Genomic DNA, 20,752 nt, shown 5'->3' with positions numbered 1-20,752 from the left:
AAACGAGTGAAGTATTTATGAGTGAGTCATTGAATCATTCATTCAATAAAATAATAAATTCAGATTCATTAAACATTTTTAATAGACTGCAGCAATTACCATTTGTCAGAACCTCTAGGAAATGATGTTATTTTGTTTAGTTGTCTGTTCAGAATAGAGGGAGAATCGTGATTTATGACCTCTTTAAATTAATAGTGGGAAGTTCGGATCATTTTACTCACTCGGATCTTTGAGTCTCGTTCAGCAAAATGAACGAAATGACTCGAAAAAAATTCGTTCATTTCAGCATAATATAATTAAAATGGCATGATAAATATCCCAACACATCTAGTACTTACGAAAATGTTGATAAAAAATAAACTATAGGGTAATGCAGCCAAAGCCAAATTATAAGAAACCTAAATGTTTTAAAATTGATTAGTTAATTTTCTTCGAGTCTCGAGTTCGGGTTTTAAATCCTTTTGTCACGTGAGCGCTGGTATCTCGCATCAAATACAACATTAGATTTGTGTTATTGACTGTGTCTGAATGTATATTGTTTTATATTTAGGAATTAAAATACAAAATTATGTGCCGTAAACATTATCTGAAAAATAAAAGCTCCATCTAATAAGCCTATTTGTCCCTGTCCGTCTCTTTTCTAAATGTTTCTTGTGCATCTGTGGTGTGTTTTATTATATATTATACATTAATTAACTACTATTATATTATACATTAACTACATGCTTGTTTGTAAAAAGGTTGTGAATTAGTAGGCTATTCAATACGGTGACAAGTCACGTGACAAAAGAACGAAGAAGAACTCAAACCCGAAGACTCGAAAAAATGAACTAATCATTTCTCTTTCCGGTACTGACAGCATAGCCTATATGGGACTAACAGGAAGAACAATAGACTCGGACCCGTCCCGAACCCGAAGACTCGAGAGAGATGAACTAATCATTTCTGTTTCCAGTACAGATTCAGAACCCATATGTTGTGCAATGCGCATCTGCGGTCAACACAAAATGAACAAATCACTCTCTGAGACAACTCGGTAGTCCCGAGTCATATTAAAGATTCGTTCAAAATGAACGAATCGTTCATGAACGACACATCACTAGTTTAAATCATAGACCGTATAAGTGGACAGAGCTATCTCATTGGAACTCAGTTGAGACAGTTGAAGCCCATTTTTAGCGATTTTTAGCACTTCCGTTCCTGACGCGCAGACTCAAACCGACTCAAACTAAGCTTGATGACGTGAGCAAACTGTCTGACAGACGTAAATCTTCTAGTAGCTGTGCGTGAAAATTGCCAACGTTAATCACTTCATATGTATTCACTTGCCACATACCGAATTATTTCCAATTCCCCAAAAACGTTGTTGAAATATTTTGTCCCGTTGCTTTTATGGACTCATTATCTATGGGCTTCTCCCTTGACGGGACGTCCCCCCGATTACCTGCGAGCTTCTCCTCCTGTCTATACGGTAATGTCTCTATTGTGCGACAGAGAGTCTTGTGGTGACGCAATCGTTAGCCTGTTTTTAACAAAAACGGCTTCTACGGGGCCATAACTTAAAATACACAAAGTAATGGAGCCTTTTATACATTATCGTGTTTATTTAGAAATATATAATGGACAAATGAAGTCTTTGGACGCCTCAGATGTAAAGTTATTCGCTGTCAAAGTGACGCCAAAATGAATGGGAGTCAATGGAATGCTAACAGCAGGTGAAGTTCTGCTACAATGGCGGCTCCCGCGAGGCTTCAACTTCCGGCTGATGGATTACCCGCTTGGTTTAAATGAGCCTAAGCTGGTTTTGCCAGTTGGTTAATGCTTACCCAGCCTGACCAACTGACAAGAACCCAAAACCTTAAACTAAAGCTCATTTGTTTAGTCATAATTATGTGATTCATTTCCTCTTGTTTTACTGTTCATTGTTCTTTCTTTCTTAACAAAACCGTTTGGTTTGGAATGAGCACTGATGTCTTTTATAATAACGCATGTGGATCCTGCATGAATATTAACCACTGCCCTTCTTGTCTTCTCTTTTTTTGTGTGTGACTCAATCCTCTTTGATTTTGCTGCTTCTTCGTGTTTCTTGCACCATCCTCTTGCTTTTTGTTGCTTACCTACTTTTTTCATTCATCCTTTTTTACTTGAATGTTTTGATGCTCTTTTTACAAACCTGCTTCGCCCTGCTTATGCTTGTGTGTGTAGTGCAACCTCTGCGTGTGGTAACAGAGGATACATGTCTGTTTCACTATTTAGTCCCCCCTCCCATGTCCCCCTCTGCCAAATCAGTGGACACACCCAGCGAGACGGGCAGCCAGGACTCGGGAGACGGTGGCACGGGGCCGAGGTGAGACACACACATGTGTACATGACACAGAACATCACAGACACTACAGGTGGAGGGAATGACCACGGGAAATGTATATACACTACCATTCAAAAGTTTGGGGTAAGTAAGGTTTTAAAAAAACATATTTTTAATAAACGAGGATAAACAGACTTTTATAATGTTTCTTTATAAAATAAATGCTGTTCTTTTGAACTTTCTATACATCAAAGAATCCTGAAAAAAATTATAACATTGAACGCTGTGAGAGTGTTAGAAATCAGGAATGGTGAGAGAACATTGTGCTTGGTACATTTTTCATCTTCAAACCAAACTTGGATCTTCAGCCGATAAGTTTAAATCCCGTCTGTCTAGAGCTCTTCCCATAATGTTTACGCATTAGATCAGTGGACAGAGATTAGACGGTCTTTTGTTGCTGTTTGAACCCATTCGACCACATGAGCGATTACACTATAAAACCAATCCGGTCGAATGCGTTTTCAACTCCCTCTGGAAGTGTCTGAGTTTACACCTGTTTTTACACTGTTTACACCTGTATTTAGCGTCTCCACTTGTGATCCGATCGACCAAAACACATCTAAATACCAGCTGTAAACAGGACCTTAGTGTTCCGGTTTGTGTAATGTCAATATCTCAATATATCCGTGAAGCATCCTCCCTTCTTTCTTTCAAAAAACTCTTAAAACACATTTTTTTCTCTGAATATTTCTCTTCAGCTCTTGGTCTGTGAATAGTACTTTGTTATGGATGTTTGTATATGTTTGTATTTTGTCTGTATTCCTCTAAACTAAATTTGTAAAGCAACTTTAGGCTTTGGAGAGGCGCTGTAAAATGTTTAATTATTAGGTGTTCAAGCACGAAGTGCTGAAAACCTATTGTAATTGCTATTTGAAAAAAAAAATCCCCTAAAACGCATCGTGCAGCCCAAACCGTAAGGCCTAGAGACTTGAAACTCGGCCAGATGGTAGGCCACACTTTTGGGGAGAACCTATCAGAGTATGACCCCGATTGGCCCATAGGTGGCGCTACAGCAACCAAAAGTACTAAATTGCTCATAACTCCTAGACCGTTGGTCCTAGCCCCAAGCTTTTTGCACCACTGTAATCCTTGGCTCAAGACGGACAAGATGTATATATATCTATATATGATTTTGATTTAAGCAAAAAAAAAAAAGTTATATTGGATTTTGTCCAAAACCTACATTTTCGAACTAGTCCCTGGTTTTTCGCCCGGTCGGAACCAAACCAGTCTAGGCCTATTCTCTGGACTCTCTAGATCAATAATTATCGAAAAAAAGTTGAAATTTTGAAATTGGGTGGCTGTAACAGGGTCATTTAGAAAAAGGGGCGTGGCAAAATACACTCAAAAGCCTATAAATCATAAATAAAAACTCAGAACTACACAAAAATTGATGAGCATATGTGTCAGAACATGGTGAAGAAGCATGCAAAGTTTCATGGAGATCGGACCATAGGTGGCGCTATAACTGTTAAAAAGCTTCAAAACCATGCATTTCCTATGGTAAATTGCCTGTATTAGCTGTAAATGGACTTTTCCATCTACGATCATATAATGTTCATATCATAATGTTCAAAACCATCATAAATCATTCTAGAATGTGGTATATCATGGTAAATCATCCTATAACATGGTGAATCATGCTAGAATCATATTAAGTCATACTAGAATGTGTTCAATTGTGGTAAATCATGCTAGAACAGGGTAAATCATGGTGAATCATACTGGAACTTGGTATATCATGGTAAACTATGGTAAATCATGCTAGATTCATAGTAAATCATACTGGAACATGGTAAATCGTGCTAAAACATGGTCTATTCCATCTATGATGTCAGTGGTTAAATGCTTGCTACATAAAACTTAATGTCTTTTGATGCTTGTGTGGTTAAAAATCTTAAATGCCTTAACTGCTTGAACACCGCTAAATGCTGCTTGCAGCTTTAATTATTATTATTATTACTACAATATTACAGTTTTACTGTATTTTTGATAAAGTACAGACTTGAGCATAAGAGACTTTTTTCAAAAACATTTAAAAAATCTTACCAACCCCAAACTTTTAAAAGAGAGTGTAGTTCATTTTGCTTAAAATTCTATAAAAATATGGTTATATATGTATATAAATATATATTAAACCAACATGCGATTGTCTGTTTTTGTATTAAGTAACTTATCTATAAAAGATTCTTCATCCTGTTTTTTTTATCCATGACACAAATGATGAAAAAAACAGCTTCTTTATATAACATTTCATTATTTGAATATGTTGCCTGGAAAGCATCAACAGCTTAACTTTTCTTCACACTCTGTATTTCACATTCCTCCAGGTTTCACTGTAAATAAGTTTTCATCATTGTCTCTTAACATCTTTTCTTCTATTTTCCCCATTCTTTTAATTTGACACAATATTTTCTGTCATTTCTATTTAATGTTTTGATTTTTCCGAGGTTCAACAATTTTATTTAACAGCAGTTGAAAAATAGTGTTCATAAAAAGTGCACTTTTAAAATTTTATATATCAAATACATTTTACATATAAAAACCATCTACATCGCATATACATTTCACAAATCATATATATATATATATATATATATATATATATATATATACACACATCACATATACAGTACATTCAGAGAGTATTCACTTTTTTCACATTCTAAAAGCTGAATAAAAAATATAATTTAAAGCATTTTTTTATTTTTGCAAATGCACAGCAAGAGAAAATGAAAATGTGCGGCTCTACCCTCTTACATCATAAAACACCCTGCCTTCATAAACACTTCATAAAGCCACGCATATAAACAATATATGTAAAGTACTTTGGGGTTTGATTTCTATTGTCTGTATTGCATTGTGTACTATGTGGAAGTCATCTGCATGCACATGTATCCGTGTATAACAGCGACTCTCCCTTGTAACCGTCTGCATGCATGTGTCTCTAACAGGACTCTTCATTGGGACTCTGACCCCTCTACTCTACTGCTCCATTCAGACTCTCAGCTCGGGTACTGCTGTCTCGCTCTCATTAACATCACTTCACCTGCACTCTCTGCTTTATTACCCGCCTCTCCTTCATTTATCCTTCTTTCGCATTTGTCCTCTCACTCTTGCTGCCTTTTTCATGATGACCCAAATAGTGAATTGTGTGAATACACTGTGACTCCCCTGGCAAAGCTAGCTAAATTATGTTTAACTACCTTAAACTACCTTACCTCATTTTTAATTTTTTTTTAACATGTTTGAATTAGTCTCCCCCCGCTTAAGTCCAGTGACCCATGATTTATCAATACAATCTTATTTCCTGTCATTCAGACCAACATGAAATGAACCTTATGTAACATTGAATTAAAGCTATTAAAACTACATGTATTTTAGTATATACTTTCTAAGACCCTCAAATCGTTGTACTGACTTTGCGGACACATTATCATCCCTCAGCAGATGAAATTTCTAGTTTGTTTATTTATTTTTAAATTCAGTATTTTTATTGTTTATTAATTATTTGCATTTTTTAATTTATTTATTTTCATTTATTATTTAATAAAAAAAATGTTTTTTTTAATTTTTCGTTCATTTATTTATTTTTCCAATTTATTTACTCATGTAAAATTTATATAATAATTTAGTTGTACAATCATTTATTTAATTATCTATTATAAATTAATTAATTATTTGTTGATTTTAATTTAATCAATTATTTATTTTTAATTGATTTATTTTGATTTAAGTATTTTTTATTTTATTATATTATATATGTATCTTAATTCATTCATTTATTGTTTGTTTGTTTTTAAATTAAGTTATTTAATTGTTTATTTATTTATTAAGTAATTTTTGTTTTTAATTTAATTATTTCTTTATTTTTAATTCATTAATTTTTAATAAATTGATTTTTGATTTATTTATTTTCCCCATTTATTTATTTACTTTATTTATTTATTCCCTATATAATTATTTACTTTTAGATTCAGTAATTGTAATTCACTTATTTATTATTAATTAATAATTTGTTGTTTTTAGTTTAATGATTTATTTTAATTTAACTGTAATTATTTATTTATTTTGGCTTTATTTATTGTTTTAAATGTAATTATTTATAATTTTCAGTTTAATTGCTTAATATTTTTAATTTATTATTTTATTAAAGATATTTTTATGAGTATCCCACAGCATTTTTCCATCTCAACATATGTGTCTGTATTTACTGCAGACGTGGCCCGCTGAAGTTGGGCATGTCAAAGGTCACGCAGGTGGACTTCCCGCCCAAAGAGATGGTGTCATACTCAAAAGAGACCCAGACGCCCACACAAACTCATCACAAAAATGGTAAGTCACACACACGCTGCTTTTCTTTAAAGCAGTAATGAGACTAAACTCTTTCTGTGCTGTCTGTAGATGAGGAAGAGGAGGAAGATTCGGCTGTGACGCAGCCTCTTCTGGAGCCTCAAGAGGAGAAAGACCCCCAAAAAGAGGAAGAAGAAGGTAGCGCTCTAAAACACGGCAACGAGAGAAATCATACTCGATAGTTAATTCATTTGATTAATATTAATGGAGGACACTGTTTCTGTGTAGCGCTGCCTCATGAGCTGACGGAGGAAGAGAAACAACAGATTCTTCACTCGTCGGAGTTCGTGACTTTCTTTGACCACAGCTCTCGTATCATGGAGCGCGCGCTCTCTGAGCAGGTGGATGTGTTTTTCGACTACAGCGGGCGAGACCTTCAGGATAAAGAGGGGTGAGGAGTGTTTGTTAAACTGTTATCAGACGTGGAACGGCTCTGGTGTGTGACGTGTAACTGTGTTTGTTTCAGGGAGTCCCAGGCTGGGGCCAAACTCTACCTGAACAGACAGTTTGCGGACGAACGCTGGTCTAAACACAGAGTCGTCACGTGTCTCGACTGGTCACCACAGGTACAGTGCTTAGCATAAGTGAACGCACCCATGCTAAAGTTGACTAAAAAGAGGAATAAAAAATCATCTTTTGGAAATTGATCTTAATGCTTTGATTTAAAAAATGAGGAAAAACCCAACCTTTAAGGACACCAATTTTCTTTGTGAATGAATAATGTATCTTAAATAAATAAATGCTCTTCCTTAAAATACAGGTTGCATAAGTCAGTACACCCCTATGTTAAATTCCCATAGAGACAGCAGCTTTTTATTTTTAAAGGCCAGTTGTTTCATGGATCCAGGATAACATGCATCCTAATAAAGTTCCCTTGGCCTTTGGAATTAAAAAAGCCCCACATCATCACACACCCTTCAACATACCTAGAAATTAAGTTCGAGTTTTAGACATTAAAATTGATCATCAATTTCCAAAAGATGATTTTTTTATCCCTCTTTTTAGTCAGCTTTAGCATGGGTGTGTTCACTTATGCTATCCACTGTACATGATCATGTAACTAAGTCATGTGTGTCCAAACTTGTGACTGATTGTGTGTATTTAATTAAATACGACCTTTTCAGTGTAGTTCCCCTCACTGTTCCTGTTTTCTCGTTCCCATCAGTACCCTGAGCTGCTGTTGGCATCATATTGTAGTAATGAGGATGCGCCACATGAGCCAGACGGCGTGGCTCTCGTCTGGAACATGAAATATAAGAAAACCACACCGGAATATGTCTTCCACTGCCAGGTGACCATCTCAATGCATATCTCTATGCATTCAAATTTCTTTAATAATTATTTTGGCTAACACTTTATATTACAGTGTCCTCGTTACACATGTTACATGTAGTTACTATAGTAATAACATTAAATTATCCGTAATTACATGCAACTAACCTTTAACCCTATAGTAGTAGTTACATGTAGTTAATTATTATTACTCAGTACTTGAGTGTATAATTACACTGTAACAAGGACATCTTAAAATAAAGTGTAACCTAATTTTATTATTTGTCTTAAGATCACAAATTATTTATCTCATGGAAATTAAGAAGATTGTGAATTCAACAGAAAAAAGTTTGAGATTGAAAAACAAAATATTTTTTATTAAAATAAATAATTACATAAAAATAATAAATAATAAAATACAAAATTATTTTAATTAATTATTTTTTAGTTTCATTTCATAATTTTAGAGAATGAATGAATGGGTGGATTATTAAAATTAGTTTAAATAAATACATACGTGCATAAACAAATCACACATAATAAAGGTTATAATATGAAGGTTTAAACCTGCTCAAAATGTCAAAGTACATAATGAACTAAATGTATTGTTAACAACAACAATTATTTAGTCATTTTATTTTATTAAATATTATATATTACATAATTTTATATAATAATATATTATTATGTTGAGGTTCAAAGGTCACGCGGCTCATGGAATATAATTTGTGTGTTTGTTCAGTCTGCAGTGATGTCAGCAGCGTTTGCACAGTTTCATCCTAATCTGGTGGTTGGAGGCACGTACTCGGGTCAGATCGTCCTGTGGGACAACCGGAGTAACAAACGCACGCCTGTGCAGAGGACGCCGCTCTCAGCCTCAGCTCACACGGTACACAGGCACACACACCCCTGCAATGCATCATCTTCATCCACACTGTTCTGGTGTGTCATTTACATCACTGATCTCTCTCTCTCTCCTCTCTCTCTCTCTCTCTCTCTCTCTCTCTCTCTCTCTCTCTCTCTCTCTCTCTCTCTCTCTCCTCTCTCTCTCTCTCTCTCTCTCTCTCTCTCTCTCTCTCTCTCTCTCTCTCTCTCCTCCCTCTCTCTCTCTCTCTCTCTCTCTCTCTCTCTCTCTCTCTCTCCTCCCTCTCTCTCTCTCTCCTCCCTCTCTCTCTCTCTCTCTCTCTCTCTCTCTCTCTCTCTCTCTCTCCTCCCTCTCTCTCTCTCTCCTCCCTCTCTCTCTCTCTCTCTCTCTCTCTCTCTCTCCTCCCTCTCTCTCTCTCTCCTCCCTCTCTCTCTCTCTCTCTCTCTCCTCCCTCTCTCTCTCTCTCCTCCCTCTCTCTCTCTCTCTCTTTCTTTCTCTCTCCAGCACCCGGTGTACTGTGTGAATGTGGTGGGGACTCAGAACGCTCACAATCTCATCAGCATCTCCACGGATGGGAAGATGTGCTCCTGGAGTCTGGACATGCTGTCTACACCACAGGTGACACACACACACACACACACACACACACACACACACACACACACACACACACACACACACACACACACGTGCCATCTACATACACTGCCCTTCAAGGGCTCAGTAATATTTGTTTTTGTTAAGATATTGACACTTCTATTCAGCAAGGACACATTACATTTGTCAAAAGACATATATCATGTTATAAAATGTATAAAATAAATTATGTTCTTTTAAACTTTCTATTCATCAAAGAGTCCTGAAAAAAAATCACAGCTTTCACAAAAAATTAGCAGTAAATCAGCATATTAGAATGATTTCTGAAGGATCATGTGACACTGAAGACTGGAGTAATGATACTGGAAATTCAGATTTGCATCACAGGAATAAATTACATTTTACTATATATTCACAAAGAAAGCAGTTATTTTAAATTGTAATAATTTTTCACAAAATTGCTGTTTGTACTGTGTCTTTGATCAAATAAATGCAGCCGCGGTGAGCAAAAAATCTTACCGACCCTAAACTTTTTTCTCAGGGAATGCATAAACTGGTAAAACATGTATTTGAATGCAATGTAAGTCACTTTGAATAAAAGCATCTGCATAGAACATTAATATAAAAACTCTATGAATACATCAACAAAAAAGTCTTAGTAGGAAACTTTTAGGGTTTGAAACGGCACCATTTGTTCTCTTTAATCCAGTTACACAAGAGTCAAACTCACACCTGCTGTGTGTGTGTGTGTGTGTGTGTGTGTGTGTGTGTGTGTGTGTGTGTGTGTGTGTGTGTGTGTGTGTAGGACAGTCTAGAGCTCATGTTCAAACAGTCCAAGTCAGTTGCCGTGACCTCCATGTCATTTCCTCTGGGTGATGTCAATAACTTTGTTGTGGGCAGTGAGGATGGGTCCATCTACACCGCCTGTAGACATGGCAGGTAAGAGTGTGAGCCAGGACTGTTTGTGTCAGTTTCACATCTGCACAAGTCTTTGATTTCTGTTGGTGTGTGTGTGTTGTAGTAAAGCGGGCATCAGTGAGATGTTTGAGGGTCATCATGGACCAATCACAGGGCTCGACTGCCACACGGCGGCAGGACCGGTTGACTTCTCTCACCTGTTCATCACTTCCTCTTTTGACTGGACCGTCAAACTCTGGAGCACCAAGGTGATAAGCACACTACTGTTCTAGTGTAAACACTACATCTACACTACTGCAGTGCCTCTGCAAGCACCACTCACATTATCTTCAGGAAATGTACATTCTAGTTTATATATTATTATAGTAATTTTTTTTATTGTTAGTTAGTATTAGTTTTATTTTCATAATTTTGTTATGTGCTTTTGTCATTTTTACTTTTTTTTAAAAAAAAATCTGTTTGGCTTGATTCTATTAGCATTTTTATTTGAGTTTTATACATTTTAGTTATTTTTTAATTAGTTATTTAGTCATCTTATTCTATTTTGGTTTGTTATTTTCATTTAAGGTTTTTAAGTTTTCATCTTGATTTTATATTTGATTCAATTTCGTCTTTATTTAAATTAAAGGTGGGATCAGTAGTTTTTGAAAAACATTTTTGGCCAATGTTGATATTTGAAATCACCAAAACAAACACGCCCCCACCCCAAAATGATCTCACCCCTAATTTGATAGCTCCACCCCACACTTACAAACGCGACCGTAACCCAGGCAACGACGATGGCGGAATCTGCTGTTACTATGGTAATCCATGTCGAATGTGCTTTAGGAGTAATGTGTGTTTTAACGCGTCAATGGTTTAGCTCCGTTTCACCTGGAAGACGACGCTCAACACCCACTAAGTTATCATGATCAATTCGATAGCACAAGCACGAGAGTCATAGTAAAGAATATATTACAACTATATTATCACTTACGTACGTGACCGTAACCCAGGCAACGACTATGGCGGAATCTGCTGAGGGTATGATGTCATCAATAAGTGAAAGCAATGTGTTACTATGGTAACCCATGTCAAATTTGCTTAGTAGTAATGTGTGTGGTTCAGCTCCGTTTCACATGGAAGACAACACCCATCCTAAAAACACTAAGTTATCATAATCAACTCGATAGCAAGCGCATGACAGTCATAGTAACGAACATATTACAACTTGTACAAGATTAGGGGGTTATATCGATCACTAAATGAAGAACCAAAGGAAACAAAGATTAGGAGGAGTATATCATCTTACTTTTCAGACACACTTTGGAAGCCGACGTGTAAGACTGGAAAAACTGGAAGAGAGGGCAAATTAACATTTGAATTTCTCTCTTGTGCACCATTCGAGACGCAATCCTAATATACTGTACATCTCTTTCACTCTCCCCCACTCCTTCTCCCTCATGCTGAGATCATCTGAAATTCACCCAAGAATAATTATCATACAGTATCACACATGCTTGATATCATTTGAAATGTCTCAGCACGACTGGTACAAAGGTCTCATTCTCAAAGAAGTAAACCAAAATGTAACAAGGTATTTAAGAGTTTAGAAATAATTCACATACACAGGAGGGTGGGTCTCCAGGCAAATGGTCTCATGCTCTTAATTCAAATTCCCATTGTTAGCAAATGGCTCCATGTAAATCAACTTCTGCCTCCAGTAAGTCTGGCACGGAGATTAATGTGAATTCCCACCGTGAACTCATGTTTACATTTGAAATTAGGTTTCTGGCTTGAAAGTGGAAAGACGGTAACGCGCAGAGACCTTCACCCGCTGATCGAAATCCTTCTTTGGGCCGATCCAGCCGGGCTTTACAGACGCTTGAAACGCACAGTGGAGGAGGTTTAAACCCGTCTTTTTCATAGCTTAATCGAACGACAATAATATCGCAAATGAAAAAACAAGCAATGATGACACAAGCATATTCAAGCAATGGCCAGCATATATTAGTTCTGTGAAACAAAGTTAAACGATGTTCCTCACCTATCGAGAAGAAATAAAGCAAACTCGCGGTCTGATGTTAGGCCATCCCGCTCCTTGAGTCCTCTTCAGCGCTAGGAAGCTTAACACGAGTTCTACCTCTTGCCTGATCGTATAATTTTAAGTTCAGCAGACATTTTCCTCTTTTGTTTTTTATCTGCCATCTCTCTCTTTCTGTAATTGTTCAGCTAATGTGTGCTCTTCCCCATCATTAGTAGACACCCCTCTTACTGCTGATTGGTTACAAGTGTGTTTTGGTAGTCGTTCTGACACAGTTTTCAAAAGTGTTTTTAAAAAACTACTTATCCCACCTTTAATGACATTATTTTTAATAGCTTTAGTTTACAGTAACAACGCTGGTCTGTTCGTGTCTCTCCTGACAGAATAATAAGCTTTAATTTGTTCTTTTTAATTTAAAAAGATTTTTTTTTGTCATTTTGTTTTTTACTTCAACTAAGCTTATTTTAAGTTCAACAAAAAAAGATTGTGTCAACACTTGAGAACTTTGATTGATAAATGGCATTTCTTTATCGATCAGCTTTATCGATATCCTTGGATGGAAAGCTGGCTGATGCTGCTCTGTTTGAGTCTGTCCTGATAAATCAACAAGCTTTGATTCATTTTTATTTCAGTTTTTGTAATTTTAGTCCTTCAACTTAGTTTATTTCAGTGTTTTAATTTCTATTATAATATTTTTTAGTAGTTTTTGTTTTAGTGAACAGTAGCAACAGTGGTCTGTGTGTCTCTCCTGACAGAACAATAAGCCTTTGTACTCTTTCGAGGACAACTCCGACTACGTGTATGATGTCATGTGGTCACCCACACACCCGGCTCTGTTCGCTTGTGTGGACGGGGTCGGACGTTTGGACCTGTGGAACCTTAACAATGAAACTGAGGTACACATATCTCATAGAAATCTAATATGAACAGATCCACAAGTTTTGAATGATGATGTGCTGCCTCAGGTCCCCACGGCAAGTGTAACGGTGGAAGGAAACCCTGCGCTGAACCGTGTGCGCTGGGCTCACTCGGGGCGAGAGGTGGCCGTCGGCGACTCCGAGGGACAGGTGCACATTTACGATGTTGGAGAGGTGAGGACGACAGTACTGAAACACTTTCAATTGTCAAAGATACTGTAGTTTTTATGGAAGCTTGTATCCACCACGGAATTAAAACGTTTTTTTCGACTTTTATCTCATAATTCTGGCTTTTTTATATATAAATATAAATTAAATTGACTGTATTTACGTGAATACTCCATACTCTGTTATATTTTTAGTGTATGTAAACATTTGAGAGAAAAAACGCATGTGTAACAGGATAATGGATCTGTGCATCAGGTCTTAAAGTGACAGCAGCCTAATATACCTGCTGCCAAATTATGAGTTATAAAAAATATCTATAATATGGCAGTTTTTCCAGTGAAAATGCTGAGTGCCTGGTAAGTTTTGTCAGCTGACTTTTTCCCCCCACAATTGCAAGTTTATATCTCACAATTCTGAGAAAAAAAAGTTAGGTAACACTTTATTTTAAAGTGTCCTTGTTACATATGTTACATGTACTTACCATAGTAATAACAGTAAATTATGCATAATTACATGCAATTAATTCTCAACCAAATCCTAATCCTACCCTAACCCTATAGTAAGTACATGTACAGTTGTTGCTTAATATTACTCAGTACTTAAATATATACTTACACTGTAACAATGACACTTTAAAATAAAGTGTAACCAAAAGTTATAATTGCGAGATACAAACTCAATTGCGAGAAAAAAGTCTGAATTGCCAGATGACTTTTTTTTTCTCAGAATTGTGAGTTTATATCTTGGAAAAACATCAGAATTGCAAGATATAAACTAGTAATTGAGAGAAAAAAATTAATTGCAAGTTTATTCTTGCAAATCTGACTTTGTTCACATAATTGTGGGATAAAATTGCGAGTTAAAAAATCAGGATTGTGAGATGAAATGGTCAGCTGACTTTCTGAGCTGAGAATTTCTTGCAATTCTGACTTTATTTCTTGCATTTGTGACTTTATTTCTCAGATTTTTACTTCATATATATCGTAATTCTGAATTTTTTCTAATAGTTGTGGGATTGTAAAAAAAATGGCAAATTCTGAGAGGGCAAAAGTCAGAATTGTGAGATAAAAAAGATGCAATTACTTTTAATTTTTTTTTTATTTCCTAGCGGAAACAAGCTTCGATAAGGTTCATCTGGTGTTTTTTTTGTCTGCAGCAAATTGCAGTGCCCCGGCAGGACGAGTGGACTCGGTTTGTGCGCACGCTCGCAGAGATCAACGAGAACCGGGAGGATGTGGAGGAACTGGCTGCTCAACGATTGGCTGCATGATCACCACGGCAACCCCTGCTGACCAATGACGGTTCCCCTGCATTTGCATATCTCCACCCTCTCTGAAGTTATTTTAGTGTTACTGGATGACAATCTAGGGCTTTTTAATTCTAAGTGGATTATTTCAGAAAGCAAGACTTTGCTTTTAACACATTAAGCACTTAGTGTTGCTAAAAATTTTGGAGTAATATTCGTAGTGGGATGGGATGGTTAAGTTGGTTGACGTAGATCTTATCAGGTTTGAATTATAATGTTTTTATATATTTATCATATTAGAGGCTGATTTGGAGGAAAAGGATGATTCATTGCTGTACAGCAGCATTAACACTACGAATATGCAAACTATTGTGCAGCGTCTTTATAACAATTTAAGACACTGACGTAACCTAGAGGAAGTGCAGAAATGGGTTTTTAAGAGGTGGAATATTTTTAACATTCCTTTCTCGACAAACTTTCACATTATTGGAATATTTATAGCTTTTTAACAAATGCGTTTTGTTTTTAGCTCATAAAGACTGAACATGTACGTTTGTTATAACTCAAATCGCACACACTTTCCAACATGTATCTCGTGTATTCTGAATGCCTTAAAGCGAACGTTAGAACACACATGAACACACACCTATCCACAATCTTCCATCACACAGCATTATTTCCTTCTGGTGCTTGTTCATCCTGGCACTTATGACTGAAAAACTTTTTTTGCCTTTGCAAAAAGTGTAAAAAATCCTCAGTGTTTTGTCAGTTTTAAAGGGGCTGTGGTTCCTTGATTAGCATTTCAAAACCTGTTGGTCTAAACTTAAAACTTCCCGTGGGCAAATATTTAGATTAATATACAGTATTATTATTTTGCCATTTATTTTACTAATATATTTTAAGCCAAGTAATTAATAACCGGCTTGTCCACATCTGCATCCTGTTATATTTAGTTTTTTTTATACCATTTTAATCTGCTATTTAACGTTTTATTTGTAGTTTCAAATTCGCGACCGCCCAGCTCATGGCGTGAGTGCTCTTACAGAAATTTTAAATATATAATTTTTTTTTTCATTTTCTATGGGTTTTTTTGTAGTATTTATCTAATTTATGTATTTTTCTTGACATTGTATAAGCAACACTAATTAGTGTAATTCACAAGACCTGAAAAGAGCTTCCCTTTTACCTTCACATAAACGTTTATCTTAAAATCTTGCTGTTAGAAAAAAACATGGGCAATTTAGACTGTTTTTAAAGGATGTGAATTGAAGTGAAAAGGCCAATTAAAGAGTTCAGAGCATCTAAAATGAAACTGTACAAACCCCCCCCGAACCAGCCCAGAAAATCAAACCTGCCTTAATCTAGACACATTCTGAACCAAAGCTATTCTGTTTCCATTGTGTAGTTTTTCTGTTCTATGACTCGTGAAATGAAGGAAGCTCTAGATATTTACCTCTGTATCTGCCGTCTAATTACATTCATCAGGATTCCCACAGTCATGGAAAGCACAGACAAATCAGGGAATTTTAAAATTGATCTTGGTCCCGAAAATTTGTGTAACTAAAATCTTGGAAATTTCTGTAGCTTTGGATTTCATGATTATGAGCTTTTGGCTGGCGATTAACTCTTTCCCTGCCATTGTCGAGTTTTTCCGGCTCCGGCAACCCATGTTTTGACTGTTTGTGCACAGAATCTCAGTTTCGAAACAAGCGATATAAGCTCTGCTTATGCACATGTAAGCTAACCCAATCATTTAACAGCATATATATTTAAAACTGCATAACTTTACTGAATAAAATGTCGAACCCAAAGAGGTACATGACTGTACAAGCTTTGTGGGTGTTGTTGGACTCGATCTACACCATCTATGTTTTAATCATCGTTCTGAATCTGATCCAGGCGTAGTCTTTGAAAAAAATTTATTTTCTCAGCTTTTTGTTCAAAATGTTGCTTTAATGAAACTTACCCATATTCAAATGTTATTCAAATGTTTGTTTAACAGCAGAGGCTCTGCTCTTTCTTTTCATATTTTGTATGTTCAGATATTCATACAAAATACTATTCTGGGGGTCATGAAAATCTGAAAATCATGAAAACAACTGGAGAGTTTTGTTAATACCCAGTTTATTCACAATGAACTTGAAATATGCATTTGAAATGCCTAAAATGCATTTTATGTTTCAAGGCATTTATACACTGCCTGGCCAAAAAAAAAAAACCTGTTCGGATTTAAATAGTCAAATGCTTAAGAGTCTATGATTGGATCATTGTTGCAGTGAATATGTTTCTAGCATGTTAGTGTTTGGCAAGAGTTATTTTAACCCTAACTGATGGAGTGTGTAGCTTTTCATTTCTTAAGCAAAGATATAGGAAGACACTTTATGGCCATATTCCAGGATGACAATGCAGTGCTTGACGGAAATAACAACTACAACATTTATTTCCATCAAGATGTGCATCAATATTTGCTCAAGATCTTATAATGCCGATGCAAGAGTCCAGCACTCTGTAAAGTCTCCTCCAGCACATCCCAAAGACTTTCAATGAGTTTCAGAGGAGCATCAATTCATGTGTGAAAATGATTCATGTTTCCTCCCAAATATTCTTCCAGTTTGATCCTGATGAATCTTGAAATAGTCATCCTGAAATATGGACATGATGTTTCTTCCTACATGGTTGTTTAAGAAATGAAAAGCTACACACTCCATCAATAAGAGTTAGCACTGTTGCCAAACACTAACATGCTAGAAACATAATAATCACTGCAATAATGATCCAATCATAGACTCTTATGCATTGGACTATTTAAATCCACACAGCAACTCTTTTTAGCTGGGCCGTGTATATTTGCTTAAAATTCCCTTATTTGAATGGAAATATAAATGGACTTTCAAGCGCACAATGATCACTGTCACGTCAAATAATCAATTATATCACATAATCGTATTTCCATAGCTAGAAATTGCACTTTGTACATGCAATTTCTATAATTACTTTATTTTTTTTTTGAAGAATCCAGTAATCATGAATAGAAACCCTGATTTACCGGATCTGTCCTCTTGCATGTGTGTTTGATCTTGCAACAATTTCACTAATTCACTTTGTCCAACCTCTTTTGTAACTTGCTGTAATAAACCCAATAAAACCTTCACAAACTAGAAATAAAATTGAACCATGTTGATTTATTTCCATAAAATACAAGAATTAAATGCATTTAAATTATTTTCTACTTTTCAAATCGACCATGATTTCCTTGATCACAAGTTTTGAAAGCTCTGTACATCAAGTCAGTGTGACGCAGAGAGAGACGTCTCTGTGCATGAGATGTACATGTATATACAGTACATGTGCAAAAGCTACGCAAAGCCGAATGAGCAAATGAAAAGCACTACAGCATGCTTCAGTCACAACAATACATCAGAAATCATGAGACTAAAACTCAAAAGCAGCGAATGTGCGTCCCAAACACCATCGTGTTATGGTTTTCGTTTTAGGAGTGTTTCATGAAAAGCTCTTCAGCTCAGTCGTTTCACTATTAGCCAGCGGCTGATGAACTTCTCTAGGGCCCTTGATGGATAATTCACTGTATGTGTTGCATTAGGTCTTGTTCAGTCAAACTTCTACCCTGTGCTTTAGCAAACACACTATGACCTCTAACCAGTGTTCTTCATCAAAACTGAGGCACTGTTATGGGTTACAGCAACAAGACTCTGAAAATGAGTATAATTTCCCATGTCCCCCACCTAAAAACAGAGAAATGAGCGAGAAAATAAAGTGTGGAAAAATGTAGGCAAATGGGAGGGAGGCATGCAGCCATTGGAGGACAATGCCATGGTGGGCGGGGCTTGACTATGATGCGCCAGCTTTTTCCTTTGGCGTTTCGGAGTGAACGGTCGTGACCCCGGAGGATTTGAACTTGGGCAGGTGCAGTCCGAACTTGTTCTCCACCCCAGCAAAGGTGGCGGCTGCCAGGCGGTAACCACCGACATGCTCAGAACTGACAGGAGGAAGCTCAGAGATCCGGGATTTGGGCGTTGGTTCAGAACCAGCAGGGCGACTGGAAGGGGAAGAAAAGAAGATTTTGCTTTATCAGATGCTTTTAATGCAAAGAAACTCAAAATGCAATGTTTTTCCAGATAAAGGCTCCGTAATCGATTTCAGGCGTTTGCTAACTGCCACTAAACTTAAGCCCTATTCGGACGGGATTAGTTTAGCATGGAGAGGTGGGGTGAAGTAAGTATAACCAGAGCTTCTCAGTGATTTTAGTCCTGTCGAATGTGACATCTCACTGATCATTACGGACAATGTCAGTAAAGATTACGGTGACTTTTACCTTCAGTAAAAATGTCTGTAAAAATGACCTCAGGTAATACTAATACCGTGCGAATAGACCCGCTGTAAATACGTGCGTAAATATTTGGTCATTTCCTGTTTAAAAGTAGTTTTCCATGATTTTTCAAGTATGGAGGCGCTTGAAGCATTCACTTGTGTTCTAGGTGGTGGGACAATTTATGAATACCATTCAGATCATAAAGAAGGTCGAAAGCACTTGTTAGAGGCACTAAACTTCTTTTAGCGTTAGGTAAGAGCCTATTACCAACATAATCCAATCTGAATTTAATATATTCATTCGACCGGATCTAACTGCATATATATATATATATATAGGTTATATGTGTTTACGCACATGTAAACGCACATGACAACAGGGCGTAAATCGAGTTACCCCTCCACTTCTGCTAGTTTTACTGAGATCTCTTATCCCGTCTGAATAGGGCTTTAGTCACTGAATAAAATGCTTGACCAAAAGTGCAAAAACAAAACCCTGTCCTCCATGTTAATCAACTAGTCAACATTATTCATTTAATCAACATTAGGCACATTCATACAGAATTAAACTGAAAGTGTGCGTACATCAGCTATCGGATTAAGCATGATGTCTTCATGCTGTGTGAATCCTCTGGTGAAATGCATAACTTAATATTTCCATTTTCAGGCAGTAAAAAGTGTGTTTAACATGATAAACACTTACTGTCCTCCGAAGTCAACGTACAACCATCGCTGAAGGAGTTCGTAGGTCACCAGGGTCACACCGAACTGAGGAGATGAACGGAACACGCGAGCTACGAGAAGACAGAGAGAGGACTGTGAGTGAATATGGACGAGACTGTAGTGAAATCTGTGACGTGTGTGTGTGTGTGTGTGTGTGTGTGTGTGTGTGTGTGTGTGTGTGTGTGTGTGTGTACCTCCAGCTCCCTTCCATAGTGCTCGGAAGCCTTCCTCATGTAAGATCTTCCTGAAGCAGTCGATCACTCCAGAATAAGTGGTCTGACCCGCGCGGGCAGCCACCTGCAGTCGTGTTTTGATGACATCAGCAGGGGTGACAAGTGAAGCAGCGGGTACACCTGTCAATTAAAATCATTCACACATCTATTAATACAAGATAGAACATCTGAACTTAAAGCAGGACATCTGGTCGGATGCGGTTTCATTTTGTCTGAAAACTTTAACGCCACAGTGAAAGTCTTGTTCACTACGTCAGACTATCGTAGTCATTATTTCATTGCCACCATCTCTTGAAACGCAACGCTGTGATATTAATATGTAGGCGTTAAAGTTATGAAACGCAAGTAGTGGAAGATGTTTTCTTCTGTATTGTTACATAGTGGACAAAGTTCCTGCCATACTTTTTTTTTTTTATGTTTTAGTTTGGATTCTGTTCACTCAAATTTGCAGGAAGATGAATATGAGATGCAGAGGCGGGGTTAAAGCAGAATAAATGATTGGAGAAGTCCTGCTTACATTGGCAGTGAGAAGTCATATCACGGAAAATTGAGTTTTGAAAAAAATGTAAAAGGATGAAATACGTACACGGATGAATCGTTTATAATAAGACCAATAACATGCAATAAAAATAGTGAATGTTCTTTTAAAATAAATATATATATATATATATATATATATATATATAAATGGTTAATATAATGGTAGAATATGCCTCTGGTAGAGTTGTGACGTTCGTGAACGA

At 36.6% G+C, this 20,752-nt stretch overlaps 2 protein-coding genes across 6 annotated transcripts in view; one reads left to right on the top strand and one right to left on the bottom strand.

The window, feature by feature from the left end:
- dync1i2b (dynein, cytoplasmic 1, intermediate chain 2b) overlaps positions 1-17,891 on the top strand; it is a 23,178-nt gene extending 5,287 nt beyond the window's left edge. The window contains exons 4-17 of one of the 4 annotated variants that reach the window (XM_077199784.1): positions 2,257-2,347; positions 5,320-5,379; positions 6,585-6,700; positions 6,770-6,856; positions 6,947-7,109; positions 7,185-7,284; positions 7,884-8,009; positions 8,733-8,879; positions 9,360-9,473; positions 10,258-10,391; positions 10,474-10,618; positions 13,149-13,289; positions 13,359-13,484; positions 14,635-17,891. In XM_077199784.1, the coding sequence (XP_077055899.1) occupies positions 2,257-2,347; positions 5,320-5,379; positions 6,585-6,700; positions 6,770-6,856; positions 6,947-7,109; positions 7,185-7,284; positions 7,884-8,009; positions 8,733-8,879; positions 9,360-9,473; positions 10,258-10,391; positions 10,474-10,618; positions 13,149-13,289; positions 13,359-13,484; positions 14,635-14,748 (1,664 nt within the window). In that variant the 3' untranslated portion in view covers positions 14,749-17,891. Of the gene's footprint in view, positions 1-2,205; positions 2,348-5,319; positions 5,380-6,584; positions 6,701-6,769; positions 6,857-6,946; positions 7,110-7,184; positions 7,285-7,883; positions 8,010-8,732; positions 8,880-9,359; positions 9,474-10,257; positions 10,392-10,473; positions 10,619-13,148; positions 13,290-13,358; positions 13,485-14,634 lie in introns of all 4 variants that reach the window. The other 3 variants (XM_077199783.1, XM_077199786.1, XM_077199785.1) reach the window with 3 other exon arrangements.
- Positions 17,887-20,752, bottom strand: part of slc25a12 (solute carrier family 25 member 12) — a 17,558-nt gene continuing 14,692 nt past the window's right edge. For both annotated transcript variants that reach the window (XM_077199781.1, XM_077199782.1), the window contains exons 16-18: positions 19,971-20,129; positions 19,757-19,847; positions 17,887-18,781 (exon numbers count right to left, since the gene is read on the bottom strand). In XM_077199781.1, the coding sequence (XP_077055896.1) occupies positions 18,574-18,781; positions 19,757-19,847; positions 19,971-20,129 (458 nt within the window). In that variant the 3' untranslated portion in view covers positions 17,887-18,573. The remainder of the gene's footprint in view (positions 18,782-19,756; positions 19,848-19,970; positions 20,130-20,752) is intronic.

This window comes from Siphateles boraxobius, unplaced genomic scaffold (assembly GCF_051911475.1).
Source record: "Siphateles boraxobius isolate OS27281-9 unplaced genomic scaffold, OSU_SipBor_1 41, whole genome shotgun sequence".
In the NCBI taxonomy this organism is placed as follows: Eukaryota; Metazoa; Chordata; class Actinopteri; order Cypriniformes; family Leuciscidae; genus Siphateles; species Siphateles boraxobius.
Note: the sequence above shows the minus strand (reverse complement) of the source record. Positions and strands in the feature narration are given on the sequence as shown.